The 17,437-nt window shown below is 34.5% G+C and overlaps 1 protein-coding gene across 9 annotated transcripts in view; it reads left to right on the top strand.

Annotated features, from left to right (window-relative positions):
• LOC128999132 (uncharacterized) overlaps nucleotides 1–17,437 on the top strand; it is a 163,669-nt gene that overhangs the window by 123,929 nt on the left and 22,303 nt on the right. For all 9 annotated transcript variants that reach the window (XM_054425499.1, XM_054425503.1, XM_054425502.1 and 6 more), the window contains 4 exons: nucleotides 10,309–10,599; nucleotides 11,556–11,860; nucleotides 13,477–13,627; nucleotides 14,678–14,793. In XM_054425499.1, the coding sequence (XP_054281474.1) occupies nucleotides 10,309–10,599; nucleotides 11,556–11,860; nucleotides 13,477–13,627; nucleotides 14,678–14,793 (863 nt within the window). The remainder of the gene's footprint in view (nucleotides 1–10,308; nucleotides 10,600–11,555; nucleotides 11,861–13,476; nucleotides 13,628–14,677; nucleotides 14,794–17,437) is intronic.

Raw genomic sequence — 17,437 nt, 5'->3', positions numbered from 1 at the left:
ATATAAAGTTTCCATTCTCTCTCACTGGCTCTATTCTCTCTCATTCACTCTATGTATCCAGTTTCCCACGATCTGGTCGCCAAAACATCACAGAACTGACAGTATGTTTGGACAGTATTTTATCTCGAATTGTATCCGTGTTCCACAATCTGGTCGCCAAAACATCACAGAACTGACAGTATGTTTGGACAGTATTTTATCTCGAATTGTATCCGTGTTCCACAATCTGGTCGCCAAAACATCACAGAAGTGACAGTATGTTTGGGACAGTATTTTATCTCCGATTTTATCCGTGTTTCCACAATCTGGTCGCCAAAACATCACAGAACTGACAGTATGTTTGGGACAGTATTTTATCTCCGATTTTATCCGTGTTTCCACAATCTGGTCGCCAAAACATCACAGAACTGACAGTATTTTATCTCGGACTGTATCAGTGTTTCCACAATCTGGTCGCCAAAACATCACAGAACTGACAATATGTTTGGGACAGTATTTCATCTCGGACTGTATTCGTGTTTCCACAATCTGGTCGCTAAAACATCACAGAACTGACAGTATGTTTGGGTCAGTATTTCATCTCGGACTGTATCCATGTTTCCACAATCTGGTCGCCAAAACATCACAGAACTGACAATATGTTTGGGACAGTATTTCATCTCGGACTGTATTCGTGTTTCCACAATCTGGTCGCTAAAACATCACAGAACTGACAGTATTTTATCTCGGACTGTATCAGTGTTTCCACAATCTGGTCACCAAAACATCACAGAACTGACAGTATTTCATCTCGGACTGTATCCGTGTTTCCACAATCTGGTCGCCAAAACATCACAGAACTGACAATATGTTTGGGACAGTATTTCATCTCGGACTGTATCAGTGTTTCCACAATCTGGTCACCAAAACATCACAGAACTGACAGTATTTCATCTCGGACTGTATCCGTGTTTCCACAATCTGGTCGCCAAAACATCACAGAACTGACAATATGTTTGGGACAGTATTTCATCTCGGACTGTATCAGTGTTTCCACAATCTGGTCGCCAAAACATCACATAACTGACAGTATGTTTGGGACAGTATTTTATCTCGGACTGTATCAGTGTTTCGACAATCTGGTCGCCAAAACATCACAGAACTGACAGTATGTTTGGGACAGTATTTCATCTCGGACTGTATCAGTGTTTCGACAATCTGGTCGCCAAAACATCACAGAACTGACAGTATGTTTGGGACAGTATTTCATCTCGGACTGTATCCGTGTTTCCACAATCTGGTCGCCAAAACATCACAGAACTGACAGTATTTTATCTCGGACTGTACTGCTCCCCGTGGTATTCTACACACGGCCTGACTGTGCATTAGTGTCCCTGCAAACAATAGGATTTGCTCATATCGTATTCCGTATTATGCCAGTTGAGCCGAGCGAGATCATTCTGCTCACATTGTGTACAATTATAAAAATGCAAGACCCTTGGTAATACACTCTTTTATATCAATTAATTATACATAGTCGGTGATTGCAAATTATTAGAGCGTATAGCGGCATGAACTCGTAAACGGATTGTTGAGTTTAATTTCCGTACGTAGAGTTTTAATAATTTGGTCTGGAATTAACGTAAGAGATAACGAAGTGTTTATTTAATTTCATGTTAATAATAATCATAAAAATTCGAGGAAAATGTCTCCACATTAGCGATGGCTTGTGCGTGGGTACATACATTCTAAAATAGAATTTACGTATATTTTATTTAAGTCTACAGTAAGCTCTAATATTTATTTTATTCATTTCACAATCAACAACTTTGCGTTAAAAAGTATTCTTTAAATTTAAATAACTATAGTACCACACCACTACACACCTATATCAGCTCATTTTCACCTCATTGCGATTTGCGAGTCGTAACTAAGTAGAGCTTTTGAATAAGTCTGATTTTTTCCTTTTCCTGCTTCAAAGTAAGTTACTAAATATTTAAGAAATGTTTACACAATAATTTTTAACTTTGATTTTTGACTTGCTATTATTTGGTCGATGCCCACTGGCATACAATGGATCAAAGAAAATAACATTTACTCATGACAGACTGAATAACAACATGCTCTTCAGACAAATAATATAAGTCTTTTTAACACCAACATTTGAAATCTCACATAACTTCAATCATGCATGAAGAAATATTCTTATTAATGTATTGAGAACTTTTTATGTTCTTCAAAAAGGCATCCAACAAAATTTTGTTATTTATTAAAATAAAAACGAATTTAATACAACTGTTAATATTATGGTTTTAGTCGCTTTGGGTATTAGTTATACGTCACACAAAACTGCCTATATACTTCTGAATCGTAAATTATTTTGTGAGATAACAGGAATCATCCGAAAATATTATTCCTAATTGACGCAAAAATGGGATTGCAATAGACAAAATAGGAAATCTGTACTTCGTCGTTGAAGCTGTTTTACACTTCAGTTTTCCCATGAATTGAATAATACCCGTAATAATAGAGGTTTCGGATTAAGCAGGAACCCGCGTTCGGATAGTTGGGTTAACCATATAAAGTCAATATAATGGGATTATTTGCTTGTGGTGCTCCTGACTATTATATGAGCCACTTGCTAACTTTGATGTGATGCACTGACGTTCACAATGGATTCATAATTTGATGACAAATGTGGAATCTATACTAGGATTTTATTCTTAACTCTATCGTGGTTTACCAATATCACCCCTCTGTCAGGTCACATTTATTGTGTTTGGATTTACACCGCACATTTTGAGGTTTGGTCTTGTGTTTACGGCATTTCATTCGTCACTAGTTATACAGGCCTATGAGTAGCAGTGAAATCAACCTCATAATGTTTTTCTGATCCTCAATGTATTGGTTAGCCGGCTTTTGATTTGTAAAATGAATCCATGCAAACCTTATTTTATATATACATATTTACAGCTGTATCAAGAGGTACATTCCACATTTATATATATATATATATATACATACATACATTTTTACCGAAATTTAACAAACGTATTCTGTCGATCCAGTGCCACCACAGCAGTATCTTTAATCGAAAAACTAACACTTAATTGAATTGGGCCTTCAACACTTTAAATATTGTTGATTGATATCGAGTCGCTCAATAAAATAGCGAAATAGTACTATGTCGTGAAATACGTATTGGCACCATAGAGAAAAGTAAGCTTAAGCCTTAGTAGCAGAGCTTTAGATTCAAGAATATTATAAAAACAACTCGAACTATTGAGTATTGACAAATGTTTTTATTCAATTAGTGAGTTTTCGTAAAAAATATTCTATAATTTCGAAATTTGTTCGCTAACTATGTCGAAGAAAATATTCCCTATTAACAAAAAATTATCGTATCGTTATTAGAGTTTGTGTTTATCATCGTGTCTTATGGTATATTTCCCCACAGCACACCACTTTATATCGACATTTACATAAATAAAAATCAAAATTGATATGTAATTTATTATTGTGTTGGTGGAGTAACACATATTGTATATAAATAGCAGTAACAGTTCATGTCATGTGTAATATCAGAATAAGAAGGAACCATTTTGGGAGCTAATTTGCAAAGTTAAATAATAGTCGATATTTACGTGTTGCGAATTATTTCTCTAAATAATTGTGAAGTTAGTGTGACAAACAATATATTGACAACATTTTGTTTCTATTTGTAGGGTTAATTCAATGATTTGTGCTTTACTGTTTGGTTATACAACTACGAGTTAATGTTTACGTTTGGATAGTTTTATTTGGTTTAACGATGTTTTAAATGACTGAAATTACATGAAACAAATTGTAAACAAAATAAACACTACCTCTATAGTGCACCGGACATAACTAACGATCAAATTGTCTTCAGCTGTTCCATAAGGATGAGAAATCTATTAAGGGAGTATGTTTTATCTATTTTATCACTCTATTTAACTGAGTGGGATGAATTGTAACCCTTGAAAGTAACCGTCGATTTCGATAAGTTTCACCTATTTTTGATGCATAAAAAACTAACCATACTTAATCGCAAATAACTGTAAAACCGTTGTGTTTACAGAAACATTATAAGAACCAAAAATGTGTACAGTATTTTTAAGTAGACTACATTTTGCATACAAAGCTTTTTCCTGTATTTGTAATAATATAGCAACTACATTATGTTATGTATAGCCAATGTGTAGCCATTATGTATAGCCAAAAATACAGAAATATGCAGCTATTTTCCAATATGGCGGCCACCACACACACACACGCCACACGCGTGAATAATTGCTAAAGTGGCAATTTTTATGTTTATTGCTTCAATTTTAGGGGACTTTTAGTATGTCCAAAAGGAAAATACACCCAACATCTGTATCAAATTCCATAGTTGTGCTAATTTTTAGGCAAAAAATATTTTTATTATACCTACTACACACGACTGGTGGTGTATTTTCGACTCTCGCTCATTTCGTTCAACTTGAGCTTGTGCCGTAAACCACTTCGAGCACCAGTAATAAATTTACTATTATTCGTCATAGTTAATTAATTTCTATTTGATAACATATGTCTATATTTTTATATACAGTACTGCATATGCTATGACACAAGGCAATGCATTTTGTAATGTCCAATCAAGAAAACATATTTTGATCTGATTTTTAAGCTTAAGTTTGTATCTCAAATTGACTTAATGCAGTTCCGAAGTCAGAAAACTGTTAAAGCCAGCAATGCATCCGTTATTTCGTAGATTTCTGGACCACAGGGTAAATTATCAGGATCAGTACGAGGGCGTGTAGAAGTACAGTACGGTGAAGAGGGGCTGGCCGGGGAATGATCTACCTTGGCGAGATACTGCTTACCTTCGCTTGCCAGATATTTAATTAATCTCTCGTTAATTACTAATTAGCGCTCAGTAAACAGTTTATGGAGAAGTTAATGTGTATTTGGTTAGTCAGCGGTATTCTCAGTTATCCAACTCTGCTAGATTCTCAATCTTGCTCTCTCGTCTTGCATTTACCTTCAATTATCTGCCATTTTCATATTCGTCTCAAAACTCAAAATAATTTGTTCTTCGTTGTTGATTTTTGTTCGTTGATTATTATTTGGTTTTTTTGTGGTTGCGTATGAGGAAAATGTGACATTTGTCAGCAGGTTAGTTAAGGGGTTAAGTGCAGTTTGTAGCGGTAAAAATAAAAACAAGTAAAATACAACTAAACTTGCAGTTGGCAAAACGGGATTGTTTTCCAAATCGACAGTTTTAATGTGGCTTACCTTTAAATATGAGTACTTGAACGGGCTAGGAGGGGGGAATTGGCGACATTTAACTGATAACACCAAAAATGATACATTGATTATGATGTGATATTTACCTTTGATTACGTCTAGAGTAGATGGATTGGCGCTATTTAAAACTGCTATGATTACCTGATAGCATTTAATTGTAAGATTGATTACCGACCTATTTGCATTTGCCACTTACTTTGTACGCAGAAACAAAATAAATGGCGTATTTTCCACTCTCGCGACTATAGACCGCGGTGAAGGTCAATCTTCAATTATTTTTTTCTCTACCCTACCCAAGAGAGACCAGTAATACTAGACATCGATATAATACCCCGCGTTAAGGTATAAGGACCACTAATTTTAATTGCAGCACCCCCACCCCCCGTCCCCCAGGCGAGATGCAGGAACCCCCTCAGAATGTGCCCCTCTTTTTTGTTTTCATCCAATTAGCTCGGTAAGCAATGCAAACACCGCTGTGTACATATGAAAACAAGGAAGGAAATAATCCATCTTGCGGGGAAATACGTGCCGGCAATCCTTGTTATTTGTTTCTTTATGCCTATTTTGTGTTTGGATTTAACATAATGCGACCATTTTATTACTTTAAGCGAGTCTCAGTATTTGTTTTCTCTAAACGCGGTTCTTCACGTTCACGCTGATGTTGCCGTGGTTTAATCTAATTGTGGGTTTTTAAATAATTAAGAATTTGAGCTGCTGAGTATTTTTAAACCGCCAACGCTTCTCAGTTGAGGGTAGTTTATCATTCGGAATGCTGCACTGTTAATCTCTTTATTTTTTGATAACTGCTAAAGAATTGTTTCGTCATTGATTAATTTTTAGCGCATTTCATTATTTTACGTAAATTTAATAGACATTATATAATTCAAGAACGATTCTATATAAAACTAGAAAGATAGAAAGAAATTAAAATAATCGATAACAACACAAATTTATCTCTGCTAGTAGTAAAAAGTAGACTTTCTCTACCCGTGACACGCTTCTCTTTAATCTGAGACGTCTATGTGCATTTATATTAAGCAACTTTTAACGCTTAGTCAATTATGAACTCCATTGGTCTACCAATACGAACGTATAAGAACTATGTGTATTAATGATAAATGGACGATAATATCGGTACGACTCAGTTATATACCAGACAGTGTAGATCCACTGCTGTCAGTCGATCAAGACGGAATCACTTAATTAGGGTTACCCCCCTCGCAGCAAACTCCCCCCCTCCCGACCGCAATTGGGGAATCAAAAAGTAGGGAGATCGCTCAAACAAACATCAAGGGATTGCAATTGTTTTGCCACTTTATTACTCCAAGTGTTGTACTGTACCAGTAATCTCGTTTTGTTGCTTTAAATATTCTTTCTTTTATCATCCCTGCTACGTGATTTTCCTTTGTATTACAACAATCTCTTAAATAATAAAATCCGTTGAAGAGAATAGGGATTCGAGTGAATGATTTTAAATGTTAATAAATGCATGTATTAGTTCATGTCATATTTTACGTTGTGTTAGAAATCGATGTTAAAACTTTATTTTGGAGATTGTAAGCTGAAAGGAGAATAGTTTTTTTTAGGAATCATAGGTTCGGTTTTTTTTCTTCAAATCTCAGCCTGCTTTATGTTTTCCATATTTCCAAACCCTCATTGTAAACACGCGAGTTGGAACCTAAAATACGTTTAGTCTTTAGATAGAGGACACGATCTTTAGAAAAATATTTTATGCTCAGCTCTTAAATTAAACGAGTTCCGTCGATTCGGAATTCTACAAGCCTACTTATTTTTTTACGGATAGGCTTATGAAAATAGATTCTGTTAAAAGTTTTATATTGTGAATTCAAAATACAATATCTTATGATGTAAAAAGAAAAAAAGTAATGGACGAGCCTTTGCATTGATAACGGAGGCCGCTTAATGTGCCAGTTGAGATATAAATAGTTTTGTACATAGGCTAACACTGCCACAGTGATAAGATCGCCGTGGACCAATGGTCATGGGAACTGTAATTACCTATATTACCCTCGTCTGGGGTAATGGGGAGCAAATCCGGACAATATGTAATTAAGGTAAAAGGACAAAAAGCAGTTCGATCTAGCAAAGAGAATTATAACACAGAACGGTATCAAATAATTTTGACAAGAGTGTCGTCCATGGTTTTTGTGCTGTAACTCCTGCTAATGTGATGGGTTATTATTAATGCAAGCGGTAATTGTCCTAATTGCATGTATGGAGTGCGGTACGATGATTAACCCGTTACTGTTGTTTTTAATGGAATTGACGTGAACGCTATAAACGGATTATAGGATACCGAATGGTTGCACTTTGTGAGTTAAGCGCCAATCACTTTAAAACTAATACCCGGTGCGCGCACGCACGCGCACACACGCACACACACACACACACACACGTACGTACAGCGCGGCTTTGCTTATCGTGTGATAAACCTGTCATTATCTCAGCCGACTGCGATTGTTAACAACTTAAACGACATCAATTAATCCTCTCTGTTATATATTTTTTGGCGTTAATGTGTTTAATGTTGGCTACCATGCTCTTAACGTAATATATTCTGTTATGTTTGATGATAAATAGTTTGTGACAGTAATGTTTTTAAATTTAAATTGAAAATTACTAACTGAATACTTAAATATTGAGTTGGCCTATACTAGAAGAATATTTTTGTCCATGTCCAATACTTTGCTTCCTCCTATCTAATAGCATTACATTAAAGCTTAATCTTCAACTTTACTCATTAACCTTAATCATTACTTTACACAACTACTATTGCTTTTGTATGTTTAACCAAACATTTATTTATAGCCTATTCTCCAATACAAACATAGAGCAAGTCACTGATAGCGACTGAACCTATGCACATGTAGGCCTATTGGGTAAATGTTATACAGTATATTGATTGAACATTGTCGTTATTCCCAACTATGCTTTGTCATTATTCCCAAATTTACATGTATAGTTTTGATCTTATTTTGTGCAATAGATTAAGTAAGATGTTTTGTTTCACTGGAAGTGTATGTTGTGCGTTCTACACATTTTTGGAAATAACATTTATTTTGATTTTATTCTAATTGTTAACTTGTGTTTTTTTCTGTCAAAATTTGTACTACACCACTATTGGGTTGTGATCACAGACTATAGAACCAATTAATGTTCCATTGTCTGTGGTTGTGATTCAAATTGTATTTTCTTTGTGACTTACAAATTGCACTCTAGGATATTTAGATCACTAAACATATTGTACATACACCTTGATTACATGCATTGGTTGATGCTTAATGCTGGTATGAAATCTATATAAAAAATAATTTTTTTAAAACAATAGATATTTTGAGTAAACAAAAAACCTTGTCCATTATAAATACCGTTGTTGAATGTGTGGTTGAAAAAAATAAAGTTGACCAATCAATAACCCCCCTGTCTTTAAATTAAACATGTCATAGTGTTAGGGAACTTTTACCATTTTGGTTTTGATACCGTTTTGGCCCTGGGACCATTATGGTACGATACATTTTTTATGTTCCTCCAAAAAGTGTTGTCACAATAATATATTTTAAAATCCTATTTTATGTAAATAGATGTCCATATGCATGCCGAATGTATACAATAGGAGTTATAAACAGCTGCTAACATTTGCCATTCGGTCTTGTATTTCAGGGTGCATATTCAATTACTTAACTAAATTTTGAGTGGGCTATAGGGTTGTGTAACATAAAATTGTGGGGTTGGAAATGCAGATATTTAAAACTGTGTGTTTCAGTCTTGGTAACTCTTATTAAAAGATCTATTCCGATAGAAATTTGTACTGATAATTAACATAGAATTAATTGAAAAAAGATGGAAAACTTAGATAAATTCAATGGTCTTTGAAGGGTTTATATATAAGGTTTTCAATCGGAAGTGGCTTAGTTCTTTTTATTCAACTTTTCCCTGGCCCAATTTTTCCATTGTCCTGTCCATTTGGTTACTGGAAATTCATGGGCGTAACATTTTTTTGAGTCTGCATTTTCATAGAATAATCAAAAACTCTTTTATAAGAAAGCAATCCCAACCCATTAAATATTTTATCAACATACCATAAATCAAATTTCTCTCTCTCTCTCTCTCTCCCTCTCTCTCTCTCTCTCTCTCTCTCACACTGAGTTCTGAGCCGTTAAATGTGAAATATAGCAACTATAGTTCTATGATAGCAACACACCCAAATCTAGGACATGGTCATTTGCATACCAAGGATCACAGATCTCACACCTTAGCTGCTGTTTTCAGTATGTGACTTTTTGTTAAGGGTTCAAGAATTTAGCTTCTACTCTTATCATTGTAATCACCAATTATTGCAGTTTTGTCATTTCTCACTTCAATCAATGTACTATTAGTATTAACCCTTAAAAACGTGATAATTTTGTCATCATTTTCCAAGTATGGTGGCAACCCTGGTGAGCATAACAGTAGCTGCCTAAAATAGCATATGCTATCATCTGGCCGCAGGGTTGTTAGTCTTGACCAAGTCATTGACCTGTTATCATCACCCTGGTCTGGCATACCCCCAAGTGCATGCTTGTGTTACCAGTACCCCAGTACGGTGTTCATTGGGGGATCCCCTCGTGGGCGTTGTAGTGTCTCAGTTTTATTATCATATTTAGTATCGATAACTTTATGACTTTTATATATAACTTTGATGGTACAGTATTGAAAGTTTGCCAAAAAACTTATCTGGAAAGCTATCTGGAATAGCTAAATATCAAAAACTTTTTTATACCCATTTTTACTAGACCCCATGCGCGCGCTCCAGCTTAAAAAAAAACGCTTAAGGGTTAAGTCCGTCTACTTTTTCGAGCTGTGATAATAGTTAAAAATAGTTTTCCTGTTTGTCAATCTATTCTTGTAAAATGGTGTATTCAAATAAATAGTAAATAAGTAGATAGATGGATAAATAAATAGATAAATCTTTTATATACGGTAATTATTGAAGTTTATTTCATTTAGTACTTCTGGTTGCAGACGCAGAGAAGGGCCCCCAGCTTTGTGTGGTGTGTAAGACTGAGTCAGAGATGACGAGAGCTTTGCCCCGCTCCCATGCCTCTCAGTATGGACTGCGCGAAGAAGACATCGCTCCTGGAGCTCGGGTTTGCAATACTTGCCGTTGTAAAGCTGTTCGATCCCGTTACACACACTGTCCACTGCCGACCTGTCCCAACGCCAAGGGGCACCGAGTCAAGAGACTGCGGCCTTTGCCGATGAAATGGCCTGAACTACCTCGTCACATTCGGGACCCGATCGCAGCTGAGTTCCGTAAGTAATGGTTGAACTGTTCAATGTACTCCGTGTGAATTGTTCCTTGTTTCCAATTTCAATTTACCATACTCAATCCTATCTAGGAGACCAAAATATGTCTTTGGACAACAAATCTTTATACTGGTCGAACTACACAACATACTCGGGTGTGTTTGGTTTCGACTTGTGGGATAGAACTAGTCTCACTATAACTAAGTGGTTATAGAGTTTATCAGAAAATAACCAAATTTATTCTTAGAATAGTTGTTTTCAGTAGCTTTTTATAATTAAAATCTATGCACAGATGTCCTTGATCATTGTAATAAAAAACAAAAAACAGCTGGTCTCACTAAGTAACAAAGCTAAGTAACACCTCATCCATTTCTCTTCATTCATATTTGGGTTAAAATGCAACCTTAGTTGCGTATCTTTCTTTGATGGTGATTGTTTGAAGATAAACAATGTACTGAAAAGGTGTAATCCGGTTCTTTTTTGGACAGGAACCTTTTTATTCACTTTATATGATACAAAGGGATTTTGATATAGCCTAATTGTGCTGTAGGCATACTAGATAATTCATGGAAATTAGACCTTTTAAACCCATCAAATTCTTGTTGGTATCCAAGAAATTGCAAATGAATGAATGAATGAATGAATTATGAATGAATGAATTATATCTTTATTCCAACAAATTATTTACAGAAATTTGTAAACAAATCCTATTTAAAGGAGAAAAACATAAGTGAATTTAAAAGAATAACATAAAACTAACCTTTGCATTAGTATTTTTTGAATTAACACTCCAAAATTCCCTCTTAATTCATGTGAATCCAAAAAAAATAACTATGGTCTATGCTAACAATGTAAAATTTAATCCCTGAGAAAATTGTAACTCTGTGTCAATTTTGTTTAAAACTTAAACTTTGTATTGTGTTACATGTTATTACAGTACAGTACATTTTTATATTTTGCAGAAATTCCTCCAAATGTGAGCAAGTGCTGTTCAGCTTGCTTTAATCGTATTTCTCGCAAGTTGACGCCAGTTGATGAGAGTGGGGCCGGAGGGGGAGGTTCTAGTGGTAGCAGCCCTGGACCTCTCCAACGTTGGTCCGAGGAGGAGATAGAAGCACTCAAGAAAGGGCTAAGAGAACACGGCAATCGATGGTCTGAGGTATCCCAGGTGGTGGGTCCTTCCAAGTCCCATCATCAATGTAAAAACTTCTTCTTCAACTACAAAAAGAAGTTCGGCCTCGACCAAATCCTACAAGAGTATAACAAAGTACATAAATGAATTTTAAATACTTATACAACTTTTTACTTTTATATATAAGTTTTGATTGTTAAAGTTTTGAATAGGATCTAGGTATTAATTTTAGACAAATCTTTTGCTGTTAACATGTTAGTTGTTAATGTACAGTTCTTATTTGTTAAATTTTCAGGTCAGTAACAAAAAAAATAAGAAATATTAACTATAATTTAGATTATGTTTATCGTTGTCATTGCATTATCATATATAGGATGACTAGTTTCAAATCCTTATAGATCTATTTTAAAACTTTTGAAGTGCGACATAATGTCAGGAACACATAAATAACATCAAGTAAAAAATGTTAACCCTCGGAGCTCAAATTTTTTTTTCATTTTTCGGCTATTATAGGTCACCATTTTTGAGCGGTTAGGAAAATGGCGGGCGGTGACCTGTATTTGCCATTCGACCGCAAAGGGTTAAAGATATTTTAATAGACATTAAATTAAATGGTAAAAAGAAATTGGTAACATCGTGTGGCTGGCATACTGAACCTAGTGCAAGAGAGGTTGTGACACTATTTTTGATTGCCATTTTTTGAAATAAAAAAACATGTACCCTACACCTACAGATTTGAAAGTGGAGCTATAATATTCCAAAACTAGCCAACTTATAATAGATTATGGATTGACATTGACAATAACATAATGTATATTATAGTCAATGAATATTTTGTTTTTTACTATTGTATAGTTAGGCATACCAGTAGGAAATATTAATGGAGTAATATTGTTACCGATTTAGTTAGAGTTAAATTCATTATACTGATCGTCTTGACTATGAAGCAGCTATATTAGTTTAAATATCAGTACTGCCTTTAACACGTTGAGTGCAGCCTACGTTATGTAACGTAGTGTGGGACTGGCTCGCGCAGCGTACTACATTGAACTACGTAGCATTCCTAACTCTAAAGTATTGATTCAGTGACAGCACAGCCTCGCACGGGAAACTTTGTGCCGCTTGCCGCTTGTACCAGTTTTATACTTCAATCTGGTATAATTTGTTTTCAAATCCGCCAATTTCATCGGTGGTGTTTTTCGTCCCTGCTTTTTCCCTCCATTTGGCAGTAATAAGGGCCTGCTAGCAATTTTGTGTAGTGCTGCTATCTGTTCTTGTAAAACTACGTCCACAAGGACTGGAACACAGTACATTCTACAATATGCCTAAACTAAATTTAAAGGTTTTTGCGTACTCAACCATGCAGCGCATTAGCCACCGCACTTAACGTGTTAATATACATTTCTTCTTCTGTATATCTTTGTAATCTACTGGATCTCCCTATTCATTACTCTCTTGCTCATCCATTCTCGTGGATTCTTTACATTCTCAATCCAAAGGAGTCATACCCCTGTGCATTTATACAGATCTTAGAGAGGCTGCAAATCTCCTAAAACAATTGTATAAATCAGCAAGCTCAGAAAAAAAGGTATAGAGTAGGCAAGTAATAACCAATTACCTCAAAATAAAAAGCTTAAAAATGAAAGAAAAAATTACCTCAAAATGGAAAGCTTGAAAATGTTTAAAGCTTTATAGTAAACTTATGTGGAAGATAAGGATAACATGTAGTAACTTGTTGGTTTTCACTCAAGACACACTTGGGGGAGGAGAGGAAACCTTCACTGACAGACGAGGAAGAGTCTGGTTCAAGCACCTCCAGCTGTGACGAGATGTCGGGAATGGCTTTACTAGCAGACAGCGACACAGCGAGTGCCGGCTCCCCCTCCCACGCCCATGCGCATGGTGGGTTGTAAAGGGAGAACCAGAAAGTAGCAAATTTACTAACAAATAATTTTAGCATTTTGACCAAGTCTCCTTGCACTAACATAAGACTAAGGAAACCCAAGATTTGATATTGTTAGTATGATCCAAAATTTATGTTGCTTATTCCTTTCATCAATCTCTCATAAAAAAAATACTTTAATTTTTGGGAACTAAGATTTATTGTAAATATATATCATTGAAGTTAAAACATGCATAGCTAAATCTATTTAAAAGGTTCAAGACTCATTTAACAGATTTTTCTTAAATCACAGGACAAACAAAATCATTGTTAAAATTTACATTTTAACCCTTTGTCATAAGAGAGCATACGCCCGTATCACATACCCTCCTCTCGCACCATTAGCAATTATACTCTCCTGTTATAGTATTTGCCACAGTTGTTTGTTATCAAAACTGTCAATTTAGCATTCAAATTCTTGTCTGTTGATTTTTATGTGTGTCAATGAGCTGTGCAATATCAGTGAAATCTATTGATACCAGATTAATTTTTTCTGCTACTGATGTGTTCTGTACACTGCATGGCCATATCGGCCTTGCTCTAATAACTATCTGTTTGTTGATGCTACTTTGGTAAAATCCTTTTATTAAAATGAAATTGGATTAAAAATGGATATTGAAAATGGATTAAAAACAAATCTTTGGGCATGCAAAGGCTTAACTCTATTTATGTCAAGATATTTCAAGTACAGTGACTCCATTCGATGCAGTGTTGTTTTACTGACGAAGAAATACAACTTTTGCTTTGTTATAATTGATTCATGTTTGTAAAGTTAGCGTTTGAAATGAAAATGGATTAAAAACAAATCTTTGGGCATGCAAAGGCTTAACTCTATTTATGTCAAGATATTTCAAGTACAGTGACTCCATTCGATGCAGTGTTGTTTTACTGACGAAGAAATACAACTTTTGCTTTGTTATAATTGATTCATGTTTGTAAAGTTAGCGTTTGAAAGACTCCCCATTTATCCAAAGTTTATAGTGATCTTGAAGTTAACTGTCTGTCAAAAGGTGAGATGAAAGAAGAAGGTAGAAAGAAAGAAGAGACAAAGGACGAGGGTGCCACAGCCAATAGTGAGCCTCCGACTTTGACGGCTCACAAGGAAGATTACGATAGTTCTGCCACGGTGAGCACAACTGTCTAGTCCCATACCGTAGTCTGAGAACATACTGTGGCATGTGGGGTATTGTTTTGGTAGTTAGCCCTTTGTCTATCTGTCCATCTCCTCGTCTTCTCCTGGGCATGTCACTATCCCGGTCCTCTTTTTAGTCTTTCTTTATCTTGTTGGAAAATTGTGTATTCGTACCTAGTCGTGTAACCCGCGAAGATTCCTCATCCAATGTTGTAAAGTGAAGTTTTCTTTTAGTTTATGACCAGTGATAAAGATTATTTTGTTCTTTAAACACATATGATTTGTCAAAAGTATTGACAACCGTTTTGTTTTTCTAAGAATTATGATTTATGATTTGTCAAAAGTAATGACAAAAATTAGTTTTGAATACATGTTTATGTTCCTATTCAAAAGGTGAATAATTTTAGTTTTTTTTATCAGTGTAAGTCTCAATTTTGTTAGTTTTATTGTATAGCTTTTAAGTTTTGCGTTAACAATGCCTAAAACAATGATATATGGTTAGTTAAGAGTCTTTTACTCAAAAAGTGTTGATATATTCATTGTAATCCCCTGTTTTGTTATAACATCACATTTAAGGATTCAAAACAATGTTTCCAAAAAGTGGTAGGGCAGTGGAGTTTCACAAGTAAAGAAGATTATTCTTTTGTTTGTTTTAAATATGTAATTGAAAAAAACATGTTGTGTTATTAAAGAGCTTTTTATTAATTAGTTTTTATTTTTTATTTTATAAACATAGTAGTATGATTTTGAGTATTTACTAGGGAAGGGAACTTTTGCTGTTTTCTGCAGGTACCAACTCTGAGACATCAGAGAAGACAGTAAAACAATAAATTATTCACATTTTATATACGAAAAACATATGTCACAATATAATAAGTTTTATCGTTCCTAATTCCTGTGAAGTTGGTAGGTTAAGGGTATACTTACTTGCTGATTGACCTGTGCTTATTTTTTCTTTATGAAAGCAGCTATGTTAAAGAGCGGCTATGTTAAATAGCCCATTTTGGATGGGTATATGTTAATAAAAGCCACCGCTATTTACATCATGGATCATGGTACAGTAGAATCTCATTAATCTGGGACTCAAAAATCGCTAAGCGGTATACACATATATAAGTTCAATGACAGGGCTTACTGTAAATTCATTGGTAAATTTTTCATTGCAATTGAATATGTTGTGGCAACCATGCCCTAGACGTGTCAACCACATTGTGAGAGTTTGCACATCATTATCAAAGTGTTGAACTATTGTACATCATCAGCCCAAATTAGATGCAACAGTAGCAGTTTATAATGACCATGTTTGTATATACAGATAGTCTGAATGGTACATTGATCCAGATTCTTTAGAGTCTACTGTACCTACTAAAAGAAAAAAATAACTCCTCACCTCATATTTTAACCCAGTTGCTTGGATTAATCACAATCAAACATGCACTCTAAGTCAATCCCTCATTTGTTCAAGAAAATCTAACTGTGCTGAATTATACAAATCAACAATCAATGAAGTAACAAAATCTGCACTTTTAAAATGCTTATAAAACACACTGAACCAATTAAATTCAATTAACAATAATCAATATTATTGTAACATTTCTACATCACTACATTTTTATGAATGATTACCATCATCAATACGAGTAATTTCCAGTCATTTGTGTGAAACATTTTGGTAAACTAACAAGTCTTAAGAGGTTACGCATTTGTAATGAGTAAAGGTGGTTATTTTATCTGATGGCTAAATAGATTTTTTTATAACACGTTTGAATCAGTTCATGTGTATTTTATCATCATCATACACTGTGCTCTCGTAAAAAGATTAAATTATAGGGTTTCTAGAGCAATACAAGTTATAAACTTATGTATTTCTCAACCGTAATCACATACAATCAAATATCACCTTTCATCTCTGGGGTCTGGTGTGGTTATCATATCTGAAACATTGCTAACACTTAACAACTGATGTCTGTAAGATCTGTGTCCAAAGAAATGTGTTAACAATCTTCAAAGCAAACTCTAATTAACTTTCTTAACAATTTATTTCCCAATGCCAAATTTAATTGAACTTTTTTATACCTTTCAATCGTATAGTGCATACAATTGAATGGTTTCAAAAAGTTCAATTAAATTTGACATAAAAATACAGTAAGGGTAAAAGTAAAAAAAAAACTAACGGGTTGTAATAAATATGAGCATTTTTGAGTTGTAAATACAATAAAAGAATAGAAAATATTAAATGAATAATTTAAATTTGAATATATTGTGTAATGCTTATGGTGTATAGCAGTAAGACATTTTATTTTTCTAGGGTACCAAACGGCTTCCTAATAACAAAAATATGAAACTAAAAAAACACTAGTTTGTATGCTAATAAACTTAAAAAAACAAAATGAAAAAATGTTCAATGATGAAAACTTTGTACCTAACACTTTTCACATTGGAACCATCTGTAGTGTATGCTGAAGCTACCTTTGAGCCCAGACAAAATTAATTTACGCCTAACATTATTTCATATTAGATCTGTTGGGCGCACACAGAAGCTACCTAAGCCCTGGCTAAATTAATTTGCACCTACAATTTTTTTCATGTTAGATCAGTTGGTGGGCGTACATTGAAGCTACTTTTGAGCCCTAACAAA

This window comes from Macrosteles quadrilineatus, unplaced genomic scaffold, assembly GCF_028750875.1.
Source record: "Macrosteles quadrilineatus isolate MER2022 unplaced genomic scaffold, UCM_ALF_1.0 Scaffold_7__1_contigs__length_78375512, whole genome shotgun sequence".
In the NCBI taxonomy this organism is placed as follows: domain Eukaryota; kingdom Metazoa; phylum Arthropoda; class Insecta; order Hemiptera; family Cicadellidae; genus Macrosteles; species Macrosteles quadrilineatus.
The sequence above is the reverse complement of the archived record's forward strand: the minus strand, read 5'-3'. Positions and strand labels throughout refer to the sequence as shown.